The following is a 22,242-nucleotide window of genomic DNA, read 5'->3' on the forward strand; positions in this document are numbered from 1 at the left end:
AGCTGTTCTTTCTCCCCTGCTCTTTTGCTTGGAGGAGTGGGTGGGCAGAATGGGTGAACTGACTGGGTTTAAGTATTCCCACAATAGTACTAACTGGATTGGGTTGGTTTAAGCCACTGCATGACTTGATCTGTCTTTTCTTTCCAGTGGATTTAACGACTGAATCAACTGAACCCTTTTTGTATTCCTACCTCTCCCCCCAGACTTTATTGTCCTGTAGAAAGAAAGCCATTGATTCATTTTGGAGTCCTTCCTTCCTTCCTTCCTTCCTTCCTTCCTTCCTTCCTTCCTTCCTTCCTTCCTTCCTTCCTTCCTTCCTTCCTTCCTTCCTTCCTTCCTTCCTTCCTTCCTTCCTTCCTTCGTGTTCTCAGTGACAAATCTAAGGTCCATACATTTCAAAAAGCGTTTTGCAAATTTAACCTGGGGACGGGCGCAGCTCAGTGGAAAGAATGCCATTTGGCCTACAAAACGCTCCACTTCAGCCCCAGCTGGTTCTGTTGAAGATCAGGGACCAGAAGACTCTTCCTGAAGGGTCACTAGCAGTCAGAGTAGACTATCTGGAGCTACATTTACCTTTCATAACTCTGGTGCCCCCTATTTGGCCTCCAATTCCTTTTACTCCCATCCAGCATGGAATTAGGAGTCAACACATCACATCTGCTTCAGTGGCTATAAGGGAGGATGCCTGTCGAGAAGCGCTACCGTTTCCAGTTAAGCAAAGTAGCCCAAGGCCACAGAACCATGTCATTCTCCCTCGGCCCCACGCAGGGAGCCTCACCTGATCCTGGAGATTTCTTTCCTGCACTGCCCTGTTTCAACACTCTAAATCTAGACCCAGCGGGCACTTCCCAAGAAAACTGGACCTCCCCTCTTGGCTGCTGGGTCCAGGGGTTATGGAGGCGGTGGAGAAGCGCAACTGGTGGCACAAGCTGGGTCAAATTCCGATCTGGAAAGTCGGTCTTTGATTCTTGCATCTTAAGATGCTTCCGAGACCCACATCATCCCAGGGCCGCAGCTTCCGTGGTGCACCACGGGCAGGCCAATCCCCCTCTTTACTACCCGGGACATACAGCCCTTCCTCTAGTGGCATTGAGGAGCAAACAACACAGCACGTTTCCTCCAAGATTTCTCAAAAATGGGTTCAGGAGAAAAATGGGATCTTGTCTTCTCTGCTTCTTCGGGACAGAGGGGAACCAAATGCAAACCCGTTCAAATATTTACAGATTGTGACAAGTGAGGCCCCCTTGGAAGGAAACGCTGCTCCTAAATGTTCAGTTGTTGTGGGAAGTGGGAAACTAACCTAACCAGGAACACAAAGAGACTCTCTGTCCAGCCAAACCCTTTTCTTCCCCCCAACTTTCTTCTTTTTACAAATTCACTGTTGAATAAGTCTTGTAGGGAACAACCCTGGTCAATCCTCCAGAAAAATCCACCTTAATTTACAACAGGACAATAGGTTAGCTTTGAAGAATATTTTACCTCCTGACATACAGTTCCCAAACCAGCTAAACTTCTTTTTTTTTTTTAACAAAAAGTCTTTTAAGCCCCTCTATCTAATGACCTACTTGGGTAAAGGGCATTTTTCCCTTCCCAAAAAAAGGGGAGAAAGAAAAAAAGAGGACAAGCTGAAGAAAGGGAGGAAACTGAACCGCTGGTGAAAATCATGATGATTTTTGGAAAACAAGAAGGGGAGGGGGCTTTTTGTTCAAAGAGAAGACCAAAAAAAGGAAAAAAGGGGTGGGGTCAAAAGTTTATATATATCATTTGTTCTGGTTTTTATAAAAAAAGAAGTAAAAACCAAAAAAAAGGAAAATATTTTAAAAAGCAAGATTGTGAAACATGCAGAAAAAATACCTTCGTCTGGAGTGGGATTGTTAGCTGACGCTTCCTCACGCTTTTTCGTGAGCGGACCTAAGAGCAAGAAAAAAGAAGAAAAAAGAAAAATGGGACAGGGGAAAAAAAGAGAGAGAAAGATCAAGAAAAAAAGAGATTGTTTTTGGTTCATCAAAAAGGGAAAAAAACATTTTTTTTAAGCAAAATACAAACAATCTTTAGGGTTTTTTTTTCCTGGGATTGAATGTGCGTATAATGTGTGTGCACGTGATTATTTTTTTCCTGTTCCCCCACCAGAAAAAAATGACACAGAAATACAAAGAAATTGGAAGCTGTGAAATTAAAGGTTGGTTAGAGAGGAAACAAAGGGATCGGGCAGCTGCGGACGGTTAAATACGGAAATGGATGGAAACGAATCTTCTCTCCCAAACTTGGAAACCCCAAGAGTGGGGGGTGGAGGGGGCTGATTCTGGGGTCCAGCCCTACTGCTTTTTCTAGCTGGGTTCCTGCGCATTTCACGGGTGACGGACAGGTAGGAGTCCAACCGCGGTGGAATCTCCCCAGCCAGATAATTCATGGGTTGAAAAGGTTGTACCGCTTGGATTCCTGCCTGGCATCGTGCGATCAACCGATCCTGCCAGGAGGAAGATGGAAGGCGAGAGAGAGGGGCTGAACGGAAAGCAGGCAACAGCGTGTGCAGTTTGGGGGATCTTCTTGGAGAGAAAGTTGGACTTTTCGAGCACCCCCAAGACAGCTGCGGTAAGGCAGGGGCTCTACTGAAAAAATTCAAGATGGCAACCGCAAGCCTGCCCCCTTTTGACGTGTGTTGTGCATGCAACACGCATAAAAATGTGGGGCTTCGATCAGGCTGCCGTGGCTACCATCTTGACTTTTTTGACCTCCTTCGCGCACACCCCCGGCCTCCAGGGACAGGGAGCTCTCAAGCCAGAAGGGGGTGGTCTTGGTCAGTACAGCGGGGCGGAAAGTCTGGGGGCTGCCCTCTGCGGCTGTGGCCATCCCAAGGCTGGTCCCGCAGCTGGTCCCTGCCTGGCAGAGACCGAGGGCCCAGCCGGGCGCTCTCTCCTGCCCGGGTGCTCGAACCACAGAAGGGAGTAAGCCCCCTCCCCCGGAAGGGGCGCAGGGAAGACGGACAGGAGGAAAGGGGTACCTGGGGCGGTTTTTTTCATTTCTCTTCCTCTTCAAAATTGGGAAGCTTCTAGGAGACAAAGGGCTCCACCTTCATCTCAACCACCAGCCCCCAAACTGCCCAAACTGATGGGAAACTGGGATTCTGGGCTCTCGGGAACCTCTCCCTCCTGTCGTCCCCCCCCAGAATGACACACACACACACACACACAATTTGCCCTGTTCCTTCTGGGGCCCTCTGGCACGTCAGGAGGCTGAGTGGGGTCCTCAGCTCCTCCAATGTTGCTCCTTCCTGGTCTAGCACTCCACGCGGCTACCGCCTCCAGGATGGGGGCTGTCAGCCAGGATGGGGCAGGGTGGACCAGTGCAGGAGCGTGGCCACAACTGGAAAGCTTGGGGAAGTGAGTCTTGATGGCCGGAGGGGACACCAGGGAAGGGCAAAGGGGGCGACTTTTCGCTCAGCTCGGCTGGCCCAGTGGGGAAAAGCATGATGGAAAGGCGTCCCCCCTTTCTCTCTCTGCCCTCTTTCCCATAAACGAGGGGATGCTGGCAATTTGAGGATGAAGACAGGACAGCTTTCTCACCATGGTTAAAGCAAGAGGCCAGTGAGAGGAGGAGGGAGGAAGAGAAAAGCAGAAGAAGAGCAAGGGTGTGGGAGAGTCCTCCGGGCCCAGGACTCTCAGGCAGCCCAGGAGGACCGGCTCATGAACCTGGTCATGAAGCTCCCTGCGACCCTCCCCAACTGGCCTCCCCACTCCCCCCAGATCCTGGCACTTGGGAGTCTTTCTCGTTTTCCCTTCCAGAACTACAATTCCCAGGGTGCTCCAACTATGAGATCATGTTCCACCCTATCCTGTTGGCCCGCCAGCCCCATGCCCTGTAGATGTGTTGGACACCAACTCCCCCCGTCCCCCACTGAGGGTGTTGTGCCAACCTGGGGGTGGGGGGCACCTGATTGAGGAAGCTGAGATAAATAGGATGAGATGTCATTTCCTGGAACTGCTGAAGGCCAACGTGGTTTCCCATTAAAAGAAGATCAGGTGGGGAAGTGGCCCTCGGATTGTCTGTCAAATGGATTGTCTGTCCACATCTGAGTAATAAACTCAGATTTATCACTTCCTTGTTCTGCAACGCCTTTCTTTTCTTAGAGCTATGGAAAACATAGTGAGTCCAGAATCCCAAAACCAGTTCTTAGGAAACGGCAGCTATCAGGACCTGTGGCATTCCTTCTTTTTTTTGGGGGGGGGAGAGATACAATTTGAGGATTGCTGCCCGTTGCCGATATATTCCCCGGGCTCCAAACATGAAGCGTAGAATTACTCTTGCTTTGGTTACGTCAAGTGGAAGCCTTTGAGAAAACAACCAATCTTTGCAGCGAAAGGAACGATTCCAATTTCACCCCAAATTATGCTTCCTCTTGCAGCAGCGAAATCTGTACCGGCTCCGTCTTCCTAAATAATTTCTCCAGACCTTCCCAGTGCTACCTGTGAAAGGCTAGCACTCCCCTCTCTGTGATTCCTCCCCTGGAAAAGCTTGTAACCGGTTCCAAATTGCACAGACCATTACAAGCCCGCTCAGGGGAGAAGCCCCTGGGGGAAAGGGCTGCAGTTCAGCCTGTGGAGGGTCTGGACCCTGAGACCCTGGAGAAGACCGCTGCTTCCTCCAAAGTCTCTCCTTGGTCGGGACAGCTGAGCAAAAGAACCGGTGCGGGGGGGGGGTCCTTTGCATCCCGCCTCATTTCCTTTGGAAGGAAGGGGGCACAAGGGAGCATGCACAGAGTTCCTCTCCTTCCAGTAGCTCTAACTTGGTGGTGCCACAGACTCAGCCTCGTGGTTCACTCCGGCTCCGGATCCTTATTAGTAACCACGTTATTGGTAACAGTCGTAAGTGTTAGTAGTGATAACAATTGTCTTTGCTATCATTCGGGGTATAAACTTTTAATGGATTAATCGGTTAGAATAATTGAGTGGAAACCTCTTTAATTGACTAAACAGACGTCCCTGCTTAATCAGCCAATTTTTCCCCCCAATTAATTATTTTTCATAGAAATTCTTGGAAAGCCACAGCTGGCACCAAGCAACACCCCGAAAGAGGCCTCCCTTTTTATGACGGTCCTTTCTGAAATGGAAATGGGGGTCACCTAAGACAAGGAAAGCACGGTTCCCCCTTCTTCAAATTACGGTTCCTATGCTTCGACCCAGCACCGCGGAACTCCGTGGGGCTGACTTCTAATTATAGGGGCATGACATCCAAACGAATTCAAGTAACCAACAAACAGATTTCTCTAATCAGGTATCTGTTGCCGGGGGAGCGGGGGCGGGAATTGCTGTGGTGGGTCTTACTCTTATCCGCTTTACTAGCCAGGAATTACAGGAAGGCGGGGAGACGATGGGGGGAAAGAATCCAGAGAAATCTTGCACCCTGCGTGTTGCACAAGGGTCCTAAAACGAGGAGGCTCTATCTGGAGCAGCAGCATGGAATTGCCCCCCTTCTCCAAATTAAACCATCTTTCACCTGATGTAAACTTGCATGCCTTCTTGTTCACGTCAGCAGAAACGTTCCCCGCCTGTCCTCCTTTCTCTCTCTAGCTCCAGCCCCCCCACGCCGGAGGAGGAAGAGGGCTCTGCTGCTTCCCTGCCCCCCCGAAGAGGGGAACCCCGCACCCCTTTGATGGAGGGAGGGGGCGCACCTGAGGTCTTCCTGCCCAGGTGCCCAGAGGGGAATCTGGAAGAGGCACGTGTGACACGGCAGAGTGACAAAGGGGCGGGGGGGGGAGCAGGGGGGAGAAGAGGTGGGGAAGCGAATACCAGCTCCAGAAGGGGTTGCTCCGGCAGCAGCGGCGGCAGCAGCAGCAGCAAAGGACACTCAGCTGTCTTGTTTTCCTGCCTACCGGTTTGGGATTCGCTTTAGCTGTTTTTTTTGAAATGCAATTTTTTCCCTGTTACCAAGGCAACTGACTTAGCAATGCTGCAAAAGGACGGCGGGCTAGAAAATGGGGGGGGCGGTGGAGAAGAGACTGGGAAGGCTGGCTGTTCCTCCAACCCCACAGCCCTTTCTCATTTATTTTTTTAAAACCTCTCCCCACCACCCCCTTTATTCCACCCCCACCCCCACCACCCCCCGCATTTCCCACACTTTGGCAAGGCTTGGATTAGCCCTGAGGTTTGATGGCTGGGCAGGGAAGAAGGAAACGGGGGAGCCATGGAAAAGGAGAAATGAGCCCAGCGGGGGAGAGGGGAGAAGAAAGGCAGGAGAAACACCCCCCCTTCAGCCTCTCTCACCCCAGCCAGGATGGGGGGCAGGTTCAAATAAGCCCCGCGCAGGGAGGGGAGGCCCTGGGCAGCATTTCTGTCCCTGGGGTGAGAGACCCACGCCGGGCACCCGTCCTTCCCGAGGACGGCCCATGTGTGTGTGCACCAAGAGAGGCAGACGGGTATTCACCGTGCGCCAGGCAGGCAGAAATTTCAGCAAGGAGCCTGGAGAGTCAACACTACGTAGGACACTTGCTGGGCTCCTGCCTGCCAGTCCAGAGGGGCTTGGGAAGCAGGGACGGCCCAGGGCGAGGGTGCCCGAGTCGCAGCTGAGCAGCCCAGATGGGTCGCAGGACTGCCCCTCCAGCACAGGGAGCGGAAGGCCAAATTTGTGGAAGACAACTTTCGGGGCGCCGGGGTTAGGAATAGAGGGGGCTCTGGAAGGGTTTCAGGCGAGGCGGGAAATGGGGGAGCAGCTGCCTAATTAAGGGGGCACGCAAACTGAGAAATAAATGAATAAACGTATGGGCCAGGATATGGTCAAAAATGCCAACGTGGCAGCAAGAACGGTGGAACCGAAGCTCTGCCTGGTTTCTTTAATGTGCATCACACCACTGTGGCCGCCATCTTGACCTTTTTGACCGCATCCTGCGGATACCCCTGAACCCCACCCCAGGCAATCCCCTTGCTCTTTCAGGGGAGGGGGAGAAGCGGAAGCAAAGAACGCAGAATGATTGTGGAAAAGGGCGTCTTCACGTGACCCAAGACAGACAGACCCAGGAAAAGAGTTGGGGGACAGAAGCTGTCCAGACAGAAGAACAGCCAGATGCATAAGCATTCGATGCAAGCTGGGGGGGGGGATGCCTGCTCCAGCCACACTACTGAGGCTGAATAATGCGGGGGGGGGGCAGGGTAGAATCAGGAACTTCAGTAAGCAGGATGAAGAGTCATAGTGTCCCCAACCTGGGCTATTCAGAAGTTGCGTATCTGTTCCTGTCCTGGCCAGGGCATTTTCAGTGGGGAAAGCTGAGTTGCAAGTTTAACGGGGGCGGGGGTCCCCGGCATCCAGACCTGCAAATTGTGTGAGTCCCTCCCTTTGTGTAAATGGGAAGAGGGCTTCCAAACAGTCCCGCAGGCTCTGCTCTAACTTCCACCCGATCCTGGTTTCACAGCCTCCAGGCTGCGTGGCAGAGCGGCACATGTCTTGCTAAGCTAGGAAGATTCTCAGCAGAGCCCCGGATCCAGGAAGCTTCTGATCTCCTTCAGCGTATCCTGTCCCCCCAGTTATATACCTCTGCTGGCCCATTTCCCTTGGGGAAGGCACCGTGGCTGAGGCGAAAGGCGCCTGTTTTGCACCGAGGATCTCGAGATGGGCTGGGAACCCCCCTCCCACCCCTGCCCAAAAACCGGGGGCAACCCCGGCCAAGGCAGAGCCCGGAATCTGTGTGAGGAGAAGGCGGCAGTTCATGCAATTCTACCAGCCAGAGGAGGCAGCAGACATGTACAAAGGCTGTGTGTTCGTTATCATGAGTAATGATCAAAATGCACGTCAGTCGTGGCTCCTCCGGGACCACGCAAGATTGGGCTGAAAGAAGAGTGGGGGGGCGCCGGATGGACCGAAACTTCCCGGAAGGGCGGCAAAGCTACGCTTCTGCGGATTCTCGTGGGGGTGCCTCCAACCACGCCTTCCGCGACAGACGGCTGCCTCCTCTTGCCCCACCCCGGGAGCCAAAACAGCAAGAACTCCCGCCCTTCGGGGCCAGCCGCCACTGATGCATCTGCAGAGGGAGTCCTCAAGGAAAGGGGCCCGAAGCCCCCCCACCCCCAGGAAGCAGGGTGGGCACGCGTTAGGCAGCATGGACAGTCGGATGGAGGGGTGAAGTTAGCACGCGGCATTGGAGAGCAGCCAGGGGGCTGGAAGAAGGCTGGGGGGTGGGAAGAACTGCCCCTCCAAGAGAGAGAAGGGGCTTTGGCCGGGAAGCCCCCTTGGGAGGTGGGCGGGACAGAGAGGGGGTGTAAGACCCCGGCCGGCACCACCGTGTCTGCTCCCCTTCCCTGCTTCCCCCCGTGCTTACCGTCCTCCATGGGGACATAGATGTTGAGGTAGAGACAATCTTCGCTTTGATTCTGGACGTAGCCGGCCACAATCTCCAAATTGTCGGTGAACCAGACCGGCAGCATAATCCCTGGAAGCATGCCATGGATATTCTGGGGACAGACAGGAGCAAAAGCTGTGGCATTGCGCACCTCGGACCAGGAAGCAGGAGCCTCGGGCGGCTGGAAGCGTCGCTCCCCTACGGGCGGCGTGGCGTACGGGATGCCCAGGTACTGGACCACGGGGCCCAGGATCTCGTTATTCAGGCCTTTCTTGATGCCTCGCAGCTTCCCGTAGTTGGTGGGCACCACGGGGTACTTGTCCTCGGGCTTCTGCCCCGAGAGGGGCGGCGAGCGGAGGGTCAGCCCCAAGAGCCAGAACAGGAGGGCGGAGCCCGCCCGGACATTCAGCACCCGCAGGACGAGGCTCGGGGGTGAGAGGAACATGGTGGCCGGAGAGGGCGCGAGGCCAGAGAGCGTCCTTCGCGGGGGGGAGACCGAGGCAGAGGCAGCCGACCTGAGGAGCAGCAGCAGCAGCAGCGGAGGAGGAGGAGGAAGAGGAGGAAATAACCCGGAGAAGCCGCCGGCGGAGCCCAGAAGGTTAGAAAACCCAGCGGTCTTAGCAGGAGACCCACGGAAGTTTTCGGGCAGAGAAACGGCATCTGTTGCGTTCCATAGCGGCTCCAGAGCACGACAGCCTCCAGCGAAGCCTGAGGGAGGCACCTAGAGGTTGGGGGACGGGGAAGAGAGAACGGGAGGTCAACCAGAGGCGGCAGAGAAAGGGCAGCCAGCGGGAGCAGGGCGGGCACAGAAGAAGCAGCCCTTCTGCGCCTCGGGGAGCCCAGGAGACAAATTTTGCTTACCCCCATCTCTCCCAACCCTAAACCTGCCTCAGTGAAACTCAGTGGCCGTGCTGACATAATCGGCGATGCCCAAACCATACAACAGCTAAACATGCAGGCCGAGTTCCCGTGCTGGGCTTCCCACGAGATGCTGAACCACAAACAGACCAGCATCTTGGGCAGACCTAGTTTCAAGGGAGAACAGCCAAGGACCATGGTAAGCAACTCTGGGGGCCCAGAGGGGAGTGGGAAGCATCAGGGTGGATTCGTCAACATCAGCCAAAGCACCCAGCCCGCCCCAAAAGGATGCCCAAGGCTGTTTCCAGAAGCAAGCCAGATCCTTGATCCCCCACAAAAAGAGGAATGAGATGAGAGCTCAGGGGTCCCCAGTCCAGGGCCAACCCATAACAACTCCTGTGTCTGGGAAGGGTGCATTCTGAAAGAGGATCTGCGTGTATCTTCACCATCTGGGGACATGCCAGGAGTCAGCGTAGCTACCTGAAGATGTCCAGGTGGCTTCTCCCTCCACGGCCCAGGCCTCAGGACATCAGGTTGGGGGCTCCCTTAGATTATGAGGTCACCGTCTTTGGTTTCCCCTGGTCTGGAAGGACAGTTAAGGTGTCCGAGACCAAGTGGCTCCTGGCCCATGGTGTCCCACTTCTGGTACTCATCCAGGGACTGCTGTCTGCCCAGCTTTGCCACCCCAGCCTCAGGAAAATGGTAGGCACGCCATCGCTAACTCTGCTTGATAACCCAAGCCCATGGAGACACACGGGCCTAAGCGGCCTCATTATCCTGGGAGGATCCACTCCAGAGAGGGCTGTGGCGTTCTCTCCAGCTCCCGAGTCTTCACCGTACAATTCTCCCTGGTGGATTCTCCCAGGTCTTTAATTAAATAAAATTGGAGTTTTTTGTTTATCATTCACAATGTGGCAATTAGAAGCAGGAACATGTAATTAGTACAAAATTGCGTCTGGGAGAATCCAAAGGCCCAGAGAGAGGGGCCGGAAGGGGGTGCCAGAACCCAACTCCCTCCAACTAACGCACGGATGGCCAGCGCAGCGGATCAGCAGGCAGGAGACCAGGCGCCCCACACCTGGGACTGAACGGAGGACAGACCAAGAGAAGGGGCGTGGGGTGGGGCAGAGAGAAGGAAGGGGCGTGGGGTGCCAGGGCGAGCAGGCTGGATGGCTGGATGCAGCTAAATTCGGAGGAGCCCAGGAGATGGAGGGATGCTGATGAGGGTGGAAGGAGAGAAGGGAAGGATACGGAGGCAACATGCAGAGGAGAGTAGCGGGGAGCCCACCACAACAAAAGGTCTGCTACGGCGGGCTGCTGTTGGTTAGGCGTCGCTTGTCCTACTGAGTCTGCCCCGGAAGGGCACTGTCCGTGAGCTGGACTAACACACACATCATCCATGGTCTTCCAAACTGGCCCGGGGCGATGGAGGTCGGATATTTGCACTCAGTTCAGCCTCTGGGTCCCAAGCCAGACACCAACAACGCGGTAAATGCTCAACCCAGCTTAACAAGCCCAACAGCTGTGCTCGTCTCCTGGGCAATCCCCAACATGTCTCAATGGGATGGCCTCGCTCAACCAACCTGCCAAGCCGATGGCTGGTTCTCACTACGCCCAGGACCCCAAAGTGCCCAACTCCCTTCCCACTGAGCCTTGCAAATCATAGGAACCCACCTAGAGATTTTGCAATGTCTGCAGGTGAGAAAAGCAGTCCCTTACCCGGTGCCCTCCGGGCATGCAAGATTTCAAGTCTCATAATCCCGTCAGCAGGGTCAAAACTATGGAATGGAAGAACACAGTAGACTGTCTGCTGAGTTAAAACTTGACCTGCTTTCTAAACCACAATTCCCAGCGCTCCTAGGATCAGCTGGGCTGGGGGATTGCTGGAATTTGCAAGACAAGGAACCTGCCTTTGCACCAAGGCGGAAGACCTTGTCTTAACTCTACATCAGTGTTTCTCAACCTTGGCAACTTTAAGATGTGCAGACTTCAATTCCCAAAATCCCCTGGGTGGGGAATTCTGGGAGTTGAAGCCCGCACATCTTAAAGTTGCCGAGGTTGAAAAACCCACTCTGCATTCTCCCAGCTGCGTGGAAAACCTTATTCCTCACCCTTGGAACCAAAGGACCTTTTCATATCAGGATCTGCATCTCTGAATCACAACACACAGAAGAAATAACTGATGAATGTGCCTCAAAACCATTCATAAGCACGGGGGAGTCCTTCCCAGTTTCCAGGGGCTCCTGCTGAGCTGTAGGCGTCTGCAGGGGAGGGGGAAGTGATGTCATCCACATTCATGACATCATTACCCAAATAATAGGAATGATGGAATTTGCAGTCTTTGAGCCATGAAATCATGATATCCCCCAGGCGCCGATGCCGTCAGTGCCAGAGCAGAGCAGAGCAGAGCAGAGCACCTCCGAACACACACGGGTAATTTTCCTACCAAGCAAGGCCTTCCGAAACCCTGCTGTGCATCGGGGCACCTACTGAACACCACGATGGCTGAGAAACTCTGGTTTTCTCTTCCTAGACGCAGTTCTATCGGCAGGACTGCTGCAGGTCTGTCTGCACTGAGCCCCTGGGCATGGGCTGTGTTGGCATCACACGGCCGGCCAAGTGTACCACCTGCTGGCCGACTCCCTCCGCCCTTTCCCCCAGCCGCACACTCAATCAAGGCCCCTCGTGGTGGTCCTCCGGCCTCCTTCTGTGGAGGCCTGGAGAATGCCATGTCCTCCCTCACATACAGCTTCATCTGCAGTGACATAACCAGGGTCAGCGCCACCTCAGACAAAGTCAAGGGCTAACCCACACCCCAATCTTTTGAATCCCCCATCTGGCCGGAGAGTGAGGGCCAAAGTGAAAACTAAAGAAAGAAATAGGACGGAGTGTTTCACGGGGCCTCTCCAGGACTCTGTCTCTCTTTTAGGATGAGTTAATGCCCCTGGTCAATTGTTCCTTTAGACCAGTGTTTCTCAACCTCAGCAACTTTAAGATGTGTGGACTTCATCTCCCAGATTTCCCTGGCCAGCATGCTGGCCAGGGAATTCTGGGAGATGAAGTCCATACATCTTAAAAGTTGCTGAAGTCAAGAAACAATGCTTTAGACCCAGAGAAATGCAGGACATTCTGGGGCTCACAGCCATTTATCTGGATTAGTGGTGTTTCAACAACAGTCTGTCTGCCCCCATGCCCTCATTTAATGTATGAATGGCAACACAGGTTGGGTCACACAATCCCCTTAACCAGCAGCTGCATCCATACAGGATGCAAAGCTTCTTCATTTTTAACTTTGATGTGTGCTTTTTATATTTGAACCCAGCAAATTTCGTTTATGGGTCAATGTCTGAACCCAGAGGAAGCGCCCATTCACTCACACAGGGGTGCCATGGCTGAACGTGGGGGCTCCCAGCCACAGGAGCGCCAATCAAGTCGCTTTCCACCAGTTTGGGGGTTAAAACTAACCCACTGAAAGGCTTTCATATTTGCACCTCATGCCAGCCCTCTTCCACGAGACACGGGGACAGAGACCACAGCTGGATTTCTGCAAACTACTAAATCCCAAAGCCATGTTCACAGACCCAGTGATGCTCACATAAATATTCTGTGCCCGTATAAATGACCCATGTTACTGCTTTAGGTCTGTGTTTCTCAACCTGGGCAACTTTAAGATATGTGAACTTCAACTCCCAGAATTCCCCAGCCAGAGTTGAAGTCCACACATCTTAAAGCATGCTGGCTGGGGAATTCTGGGAGTTGAAGTCCACACATCTTAAAGCATGCTGGCCGGGGAATTCTGGGAGTTGAAGTCCACACATCTTAAAGTTGCCCAGGTTGAAAAACACTGCTTTAGGTGATGGCCCTTGCTGGACCCAGATCCAGCCACTCCTATTCACTGGGCCCTGCACAATGGCCGTCTGGGGGGAGGCTGGGGCCTGGGCAGAGGGCTGTCTGTGCAGCCACCAACCAGTGGGGGGGAACCAGGTTTACTCTAAGGGGCTCCCCATGAGCAAATGCAAACAGACCTCCTGCAAAGTGCCATTGCCATCACCCCACGCAACTGGGGGAACCTCCCAGTTGGGGCGCCTAGGAGCTCAGTGGGGCCTGCATGCAAGGGGACTGCCCCCTCCCTCCACAGTGGGGCCCACCTTCTAGGGGGAAAGCACCAGGGAATGGCTCCTTCTGCTCCAGGCTCTGGGGAGTTGCTCAGGGTTGGGCGAGAACAGCCACCCCCAACACCCATCACCTCACAGAAGCTGGACTACAACCCCCATTGCCCCCAGCCAGCACGGCTAAGAGCTTGGTGGAAAAATAATTTAGCATCTCCCGATGCCAAAGTGCAGCATTTACAGAGATTTCCACAGTCACCCGATGACCAGCTGCTACCTTTGAGTTTCGTTTTGTTCTGGAGACCGGCCAGGAATAAGACATCAATTTTTAAAAGGGGGGGAGGATGAGAACGCCTCTTTCCAAATGGCAGCGGGCTGCCCCACGCTTGGGAGATGGGGCTTGGAAGACACATGTGGCAACCAACCATTTTTCCCTGCAAAAAACATGCCGGTATTTTATCGGCCAGCCTTGCCATGTCGTTTTCCCTGTCGTGCGAGGTCAGCTGAAGACCAGGGACCTGTCCTGCCCTTTGTTCAAAGCCACAGTTTATTCAAAAAGCCACAGTTTTGAGTGTGCACATCCCGCAAAGCCATAAAGCATGGCTTATGAACTGCAATGTGGAGGTTCACAGGATGCGCTAAGCCACATCAAAGAGAACCTGGTCCGCATCTGGGAACGGGCAAATCTGGTGCCGCCACTTGGAAGCTTTAGGATTTAGGCTTGATTTGGGATTCCTTGGCATCAGTGCCATCCTTCTCCACCCCACAAGACAACTGGAGGGTGTTCAGCTGTTACAGATCCCAGATGTGCATCGGAATCCCCAAGAAATAAGTAAGTTTCTGCAAAGGGCACGAAGAAGGAACCAGGTGTGCACGCACACATCCACTGGAAGTCACGATGACATCACCTCTTATGATGTCATCGTGCACCATGATGTGATGACGTGTACGGTGTCAGGTTCCTTCCCATGGGTGGATGAGGCTTGGCAGCAGGAGACCAAGGAGCCACCTGGGCAAGTCTTCTCCTTCTGCCACGCCGGAAGGATCTTGCTCCTGCAGCACTAAGTCCAAGGGGTCAGGGGTCCAGACAGGACGCTCAACTAGTTCTCAAATTCATCCTTTTTGTGTTTTACACCAGTGTTTCTCAACCTTGGCAACTTGAAGATGCCTGGACTTCAACTCCCAGAATTCCCCAGCCAGCCATGCTGGCTGGGGAATTCTGGGAGTTGAAGTCCAGGCATCTTCAAGTTGCCAAGGTTGAGAAACACTGGTTTGCACAATACTTTGCAGTCACCTGATGGGCTGAACTCACACAAGAAGCTAATCCACAAAATGACCAGCTACGGTCAGTCTTCAAGTTAGTGCCTGACCTGGTAAAGTGTGCTGTGTGAACCTGTTTGTCCCTTTGATTAGGAGGGAGGGAGAGCGGAGGCTGTACCCAGGGCAGAAGGTCCAGGGGCAGGGCTGGGGCAGGGCTTCCTCCTGCGCCTGTGGCTCTGGCCTTCTGGGGAGGGGGATTTCCAGGCGCCTGGCTGCCTCTCCGTGCAGCTGGCAGAGAGGGAGGAGGGGGCCCAGAGCCGGAAGCAGAATCCTCAATAGAAAAAGCTTTGCTGGAGGCCAGCCAGACCAAGGGAGCCACCAGCTCTGAAGCGGGCAGAGGGCCAGAGCGGCCGGCCGGCCGGGCAAGAGGAGGCCCAGATCCTGCATCTTCCACCTGATTTGCCTGCTGGGGAAATGGGTGGGAGGAGGCTGGCCAGGGAACGAGGTCCCCCACCCACAACAGGGAAGAACCCTCCCCTTGTGGGTACACTGGGAGACAAGGAAGGGGAGGGGGAAGGGGAAGGGGAAGGGGAAGGAACAGTTCCAGGGCTGGGGGAGAACGTGGCCTAGAGAAGATCTGGTGCCACCTGGAGGAGGAGGAGGAGGAGGAGAAGGAGGTGGCAACAGGTGCAAAGACGCCTGCCTTGGAGCTGGTGGAGGGGAACCCAGAGTGAGGGCCAAAGGGTTCCCCCCCTCCCTGCAGGGAAACCCGGAATGGGAAGGAATCACCTCCAGGCTTTCAGCGTTTCTGGCAGGTGAAGGCCAGACCACCAGGAGGGTGCCAGGTTGGGGGAGGCTGGGCCTGGGTTGGGCTTGGATCTGCATTCTCCAACCCGGTGCCCTCCAGATGGGCTGGACTGAACTGCCTGCCTCTTTGCCTGCCCCCCACCCAGCCAGTTGGGGATGATGGGTGTGGGGATCCAAGACACCGAGAGACAGCAGCAGAAGGCTGCGAAAGGCTGGGAGAGGGTTTAAGGGAGGGAGGGAGGGAGGAAACGCTGGCTGGTCCTGCTCGGACCATTACTTTAGACAAATACGTGCAACTCGAGTGACCGAAAGGAAGGCGTTGAGGTAAGCAAGAAGCGAGAGCGCCAACGATGCCTGCCCATCTGCCAAAATGCAGCGGGGGGGGGGGACGGTCGGCTCCCTCCCTCCCCCGGCCGCGGCCAGGAGCCCCTTCTCCCGGCGAATTAAGCTCCCCGATTGGGACCGTTACGGGTTTCCCGCTCCGGGGCGGACACCGGCTGCCGATCGGGCCTCTCCCCGCGCCTCCCGGCTCCCGGCAGCCACACAGAAGCACACTGCGGGGACACACACGTCGGGCGGGCGCGTGAACACGCGCCACACACACACAAACACACACACACGTATCGACGTACGGAGGGACGTCAAAGGAAGGGCTGTCGAGAGACGCGGGGCTGGCGTGGCCCAGCCGCCGAGGGGCACGCGGAGCCCCCCCCCCCCTTGGAAGGAGGCCAGGATCCAGCCCGAGACCCATCTGCCGGCGCCGCACTCGCCCGCCCGCGCAGAGCAGGCTCCCCGGCCCCCCAGGTGCTACTACGCAGCTCCCTCCCCGTCGCGGGGCGGGAAGGCAGGTGCAGAGGCCGGCGCTGGGGAGGATGGGCCAGGAGGGGGGCTTGGGGGACCCCTGAATCCCCCCTCCCTGCCTGGAAAGGCCGGGCTTGCTGCCACGGCACTCTCGTCCCGCACATCTCGGGGGCCACCCGACAAAGCCGGGGCCCTTGCTGTGCTCTGCCTGCTCGGAGGCTGGGGCGATCCCCCCAGACCCGTTTGCGGTGCTGGGGGTCCCCAAGCCTCCTCGCGATTCCCCAGAAGGCTTTCCGGGGGGGGCGGAGAGTCCTGCTCAGCCCCCGGCTTTGGGAAGGAGCAGAAAGGCTTCCTCACCGCCAGGCCCGGAGGAGCGCCCGGGGGCTCTGGGTTCGCGCTCCGTTCGCTGCAGGAATCTCTCATCGCCCAAAGCCCAGCTCAGTCCCTTCCCTTCCCTTCCCGGGCACAGCCCCCGCTGCCACCAACCCATTTCCCCTCCGGATGTGCCAGCATCCCTTGCCCCCGTTCTGGGACTTGGAGCCCCAGCAGATCGGGAGGGTGCGGGGGGGGGGGGGGCAAGGCTGCCTTCCGCCCCGCCTTTCTCCTCTCTCTGCCTCCCGACCGCCTGGTTCCGATGGCACCTTTCTCAGTGACAGCACGCAGCGAGTAAAGGGCCAGGCTTTGGGGAGGGGGCCGCCGGCCCTTCCCACACGGCTCCTCAGTCCAACGGGGCCAGCCAGAAGCAGCCCGCTCTTGGTCCCAGAGATAGACTGGTCGGGCCACAGGGGCGCCGTCCACTCTCCCCAGAATCCCTAACCCTCCGAACCGGCAGGGCTCACTCACTGCCTGAAGCCCCAATGCACTAAGGTCTCCTTTTGTCAAAAGACACTCTGCATCGGACCTTCTGCCTTGGTCCTCTCCCAAAGCCGCCTTCCAGCCTCCCACATTCCAGCCGGTAAGGAGGCCTCCAAGGCCCAGGCCGAGGGGGATGAAGACCCTCCCCACCGAAGCGCTTGGAATCTGGGGTTCACAGCTTCTGGACAAGAGGCCCCCCTTTACGGCCTCCAACATCCTTTGCAGTCTGATCTTTCTTAAATCGAAAGCAGGCAGGCCCCCTCCGGGCCTGGAGGACTACAGATCCCATAAGCCCCTACCAGCTTCGCCAGCAAAAGGTTGAATAAGGCTCAGTCCCTGTTATTTCTCCTCCCCCCTGCTCTGCTGTGAGGCCTGCCTCCGAGTTTGTGGGCGGGGGGTGGGGGCAGTTGCCCCAGAGGGCAGCTCAGGGTATGCATAACCCTCTCCCCATTTTGTTCCTGCACTTGGTTGGGTAGGGAGAGCCCCTGACCCAAGGGGGAGGAGCTGAAGCTTACCCACCCAGTGACAACAACATCCACTCAGGCTGATGGGTCTGAGCAACCCACATGTTCTCCTCCCCCCCATGTGAGAAACTTAGATCAGCTGCTTCCAGATGGGCTAGGGCCACAGTTCCCAGATTCCCTGGGCCAAGGATTGCCTGGCTGGGGTGGCATCAAGTTGGGAGGGTCCCAAAGCAAGCTTGAGCAAGAGTGCGCATGGTTGGAACCCAGAAGTCTGGAGCGCACGTCCAGCCCAGCGTTCACCCAACACGCCTAGCCTGCTTCCTTGATCAGCCCCACTTTCAGGGTTCACACCATACAATGAACCGTATTTATTTATGGGTGCATTTTACTTTTTTCAGTCTATTAAATTTCTATTCTGGGTTCACCATAGTGAGTCAAACGGGAGCTCACGCACTGCACTCACCCTATCAAAAAACAGCTACCAGGGTTCAAACTAACCAGATTTTTTGTAAGTCTGATTTTGGGACATGTGCTGCATTACAGACTCCCTTGGGGGTTTGGGGAGGGGGGAGATAGGGGAAGGTGAAGGCATTGAAGCCCCCAAGGCAGAAAGAGGGCCTGATCTCTAGGGCCCCTCTCTGCCCATTCCATTCAGGGACAGCCCCCTTCCAGGTAAGGTCCCTAGAAGCAGTTCTGAATCCTATTATTTATTTATATTTACGGTCTGAGCATATGGCCTGAACCCAGGGCCACAGTTTCCCAGAACCTCCAGGCCCTTTCAAGCTGCCTTGCTGTTCCTTGCCGCATTGAGTTTCACAGGTTTGCTGTGGCTGGACAAAGTAGTTCTTCCTTTGCTCAGTTTAGTTTCTAGACAAGGACCTGGGGGGATTCCCCCTCTGCACGTTTCTCCACACCCCATTCGGTCTTCTACACACTTCTCTGCCTTCCTCCCCCAAAGCTAGAAAACCTTAAGGGGGAGAAGGGGGCTTTCTGCCTGCTCTGGAGGGAATCTTGCATTTTGCACCCCAAAGCCTTCCTTAAGGGTGGTCCTTGAGCAGGGTCAGGAGGAGGCTCACAGCCGGGGGCCAGGGCTCCCTCACCGCCAGAGGCCACAAGGCGGATTCTTTCTCTGTCTCCTTTTCAAGGGGCCCCTCTCCCCCCACCTGCATCCACCCCAGAACCCTCTATCCTTCCTGGAACAGCAAGCCCCCATCTGGAGAGGGGCAGGGGGTACTTCCAGAGCCCCCCTGGCAGTGCCCCCCCAAGCCCCGGGTGATGCTCCTGCCTGCTCTCTCTGGGCTCCAGCAGCCCCCAACAGATGCACCCCAGCCTTGCTGCTGCCTCCACTGCCGCTTGGCCCAGGGGAGACCCTCCCTCCCTCCCTCCCTTCCAGGGCCAGCTTTGCCCCCTCCCTTTCCTCCTTCGGCTGGGCTGTCGCTCTGATCACAGCTGCTCTTTCCTCCCCCCACCGCGATCCGGTGTCCCCCCCAAGAACCTCTCTTCTCCTCCGACCCCCCCAGCCTCCTTCTCTGTGCCCCACAACCCACCTCTCCTCTCCACCGGTGGGGGTGGCTCGCTTGCCAGGCAGTGTTGTATGTGTCAGCACCGCACCCCCCCCCCAAAGCCACGTTCAGCCTCCAGGGAGCCAAACTGGGGGACAAAGCCAGTCCCACCGGCTGCTTGGAAAAGGCCCCAGGTCTAGGAGGGGCCGGGGGGGGGGTGCAGCGGGCGGGCCCAAAGATGGGAGGGGAGCGAGGGAGGCGTCCAGCCGGGCAGTGCCCAGGTGTCCGGGGGTGCACCAAAATGGATGGAGAAGGCGGCAGCTGGGGTGAGCGGGAAAGGGGGGCATCCGAGGAGGGAGGGAGGGAGGGAGGGAGGGGGAGCCTCCATTGCGGAGCGAAGGGGAGGCATCAGAAGCCACCTGCCAGCAGGAAAATCTACCGGGGGGGGGGAGATTTTCCTTCGAAGGGTATGGCGGAGGGACTGTGGGAGCAGCCCGGAGGGGAGGCGAGCGCGTGGAAAAGAGCACCTGGGGCCTTGGTCCCCGAATGGCTCCGCGCCAATGGGAATTTCGGAGCTGGGGGGCACGAGAGGGGCGCCCGGGAGGCGGGGGGGCCAAGCTTGCGAGAGGAGAGGGAGATGCGGGCTTGCGGGGAGGGGGCAGTCCGCGGGCGAGAGCGGAGCGCAGGGAAAATGGAGCGGCAGCAGCGATGCCGGCGCTGGGGAGACGGGTCCCTCCGCCCTCGCCCGCCCGCCCGCCCGCCGCGCTTGCCCGCCCGGTCCTTACCGGCCTTAGCAGCCGCCGCGGGAGGAGAAGCGGCAGCCGCCGCGCCGCCGCCGCCGCCGCCTCTGGGCTCCGCGCTCGCTGGCCGGGTCTTGGGGTGCAGCCGCGCGGGGCTCTCCGCCTCCGCCGCCCTCGACGCGCGCTGCCCGCATCCTGGGGGGAGGGAGCGGGAGCGGGAGCGGGGGGAGGCTCTCAGCCGAAGGCCATGGGGGAGGGGGATTGCGGGAAGCGGGGCCGCCGCGGAGGCCGAGCGCCGGCAGGAGCAGGCGGAGGCTGGACCGAGCGCCGCCGCCGCCGCCGCCGCCGCGCGCTCGCTCCCTGCCTGCCGCCCACCGCCCTCCGCCCCTCCCTGCCCGCCGTGCCGCCGCCGCCGCTGCCCGTTCGCTTGCTCGCTCGCTCGCCGCCGCCTGCCTCGCCCACCACCCCGCATCAGCGCCCGCGTCAGGGCGGGGGGCGGGAGCCGCGCGGCGGCGGGAGGCGGGTGGGCCCGGGCCCGCGGGGGAGGGGCGGCACAGGCGAGGAGCCCGGCCGGGAAGGGCCGGAGGGAGCGCGGGAGGGGCCGCCTCTCGAGGGGCGGACGGCGCGGGGCCTCGGGCCGCGAAAGGCGGAGGGGCCGCGCAGCCCGGCCCCCAGGCGGCAGGACGGGCTGCAGGGCGGCCCCCAGACCCGCAAGGCCGAGCAGCCCCTCCCGGACGCCGCCGAAGCGGCTGGGGAGGGTCCCGCTCCCAGAGGGCCAAGGGGACACGGGCGTGGCCGCCCGGACCCCCGCGCCCCTTGCCTGCGCTGGTGACCCGGGGAGGGGGTGACTGTCTCTGGCGCGCAGAAGGCCGGTGGCCAAAAAGTGGGGCCGGGCGAGGTGGGGCTGGCGGGGGCGCCCTCGCGCCTTCCCTCGCCTTCCGCCCGACCTGCCGCTGAGCCGCCGTTCGCACCCGCGCCAGTCAGGACCGCTGCCCAGGGTGCTAACGGGATGGGGGGGCGCAGCTGTTGGGCGCTGGGCTTTAATTCGGTAACCAGGCCCGGGTCTTTCTGGGAAGAGGTCGGGGAAGCTGCCTGCACAGATGCCGCCACCCTCCTCCTCCGGTAGGAAATACTGCCATAGGTGCCTCCCCTGACCTGGAGCCCCCAACATGGGGGCCTTTAGCTTCCAGAATCCAGGACAGCGGGGAGAATTCTGGAATCGTAGCCCAACCATCTGGAGGCCCCGGGGTGTCCAGGTTGGCGGCCATCCATTCTGCTGGAACAAGGGAAATCCATCTGCCTCCAAGGTGAAGGTTGGGTATGTATCTCAGACTGCACCATAATAAGCTTAATGGTGGTTTGCTGAATCAGCCATAATTGTCCACATGCAACACTAAGCCATCAACCATAGCTTAAAACCTGGAATAGTTGGATTCACCCAGCCGGCAAAGCTAAAGCAGACATGAAGTTTTGGAACATGAGCCAAGCAGGCCAAGATGTTGGACAGCCGAAGACTGGAAGCCCTGGCCAGAGGCGGCGTCTCCTTGGAACCTGTTGCTCGAAGTCCTCGGCCAACCTGCCTTTTTATGTGACAGTCCTCTGAACACCGGAGGATGGTAAAGAGCATCAAGCCACCGCCCCCACAACCAAAGGGTTAAGCGTGCAGCGCAGATGCCCTCAGCAGCCTTCTCTTCACTCGCCTCTCGGATCGGTGCCTTCCGACCACAACAGGTTTCAGCCCCCATAATCCTTGGTCACCAACTCTCTCAGTTCTAATTCTCCCAAGCAAAACGCCTGGGTGAGAACTGGGGGCCACACAACCCCAGCAGCTGTGATGCCGGGCACCCTCATAGTGCCCACGGGGTTGTGCCCAAGCTTGGACGGAACCACGATTTGCGTAAGATGGTAGGTCTTTGCAGGAACCCAAGGATCAGAGAGGGATCTCTGGACTGAACAGCCTCCCTCAGGTTTGCACGGAAACCTTTGGAAAGCAGCAGTGTTTTGGGATGTGAACCCCAAAAAAAGCAGATCAGGTCTCCTCTCTCTGCTGCAGGCCGAAGTGCGCTTTCTTGGGATGGCCGCCTGCTTGAAGTCTGCTGCGCCGGCTTCAGAGTGGGGGCCTGCAGCAGCTCCTTCCGCGGCCTGTTGAGGGAACCCACCGCCTGGGAAACTTGAACATGGGGCAAGGGGTGTGGCCTGAGAAGACGCCCTGCCAGCCACCAGGTCCTGGCAGAGCCACTGACAGCCTGGCCACCTCCCTTGCAAGAGGGCCGGTGCAGCTCCGCCCCAGCGAGACCAAGGATGTGTCGGGGTCACATTGCCCCCCCAATGCATATTCGTTGCTCCTGCAGGAGCCCGAGTGCTGGTAAGTTAGAAAACAGAAGATTTTGGATCAGGATTTGAGGCCAGGTTTCAAACTGATGGGAAATGACTAGGAAGAGCCATTGTCCCTCGACCACCCCTTTCGTGGGGGGGGGCAAATAAGCCCCACAACGGAGACCAGAGAAAGGAGGCTAAACT

At 57.3% G+C, this 22,242-nt stretch overlaps 1 protein-coding gene across 1 annotated transcript in view; it reads right to left on the reverse strand.

Moving 5' to 3' along the window:
* Positions 1–20,212, reverse strand: part of NLGN2 (neuroligin 2) — a 39,858-nt gene extending 19,646 nt beyond the window's left edge. The window contains exons 1-3 of the mRNA XM_088142070.1: positions 19,768–20,212; positions 8,306–9,047; positions 1,855–1,911 (exon numbers count right to left, since the gene is read on the reverse strand). Of these exons, the coding sequence (XP_087998196.1) occupies positions 1,855–1,911; positions 8,306–8,771 (523 nt within the window). The 5' untranslated portion in view covers positions 8,772–9,047; positions 19,768–20,212. The remainder of the gene's footprint in view (positions 1–1,854; positions 1,912–8,305; positions 9,048–19,767) is intronic.
* Between the last annotated feature and the right edge of the window lie 2,030 nt (positions 20,213–22,242).

The sequence above is a fragment of the Python bivittatus genome, unplaced genomic scaffold, assembly GCF_059951505.1.
Source record: "Python bivittatus isolate LINGU-HERP-01145 unplaced genomic scaffold, Pbiv_v1 ctg000370_np1212, whole genome shotgun sequence".
Lineage (NCBI taxonomy): Eukaryota > Metazoa > Chordata > Lepidosauria > Squamata > Pythonidae > Python > Python bivittatus.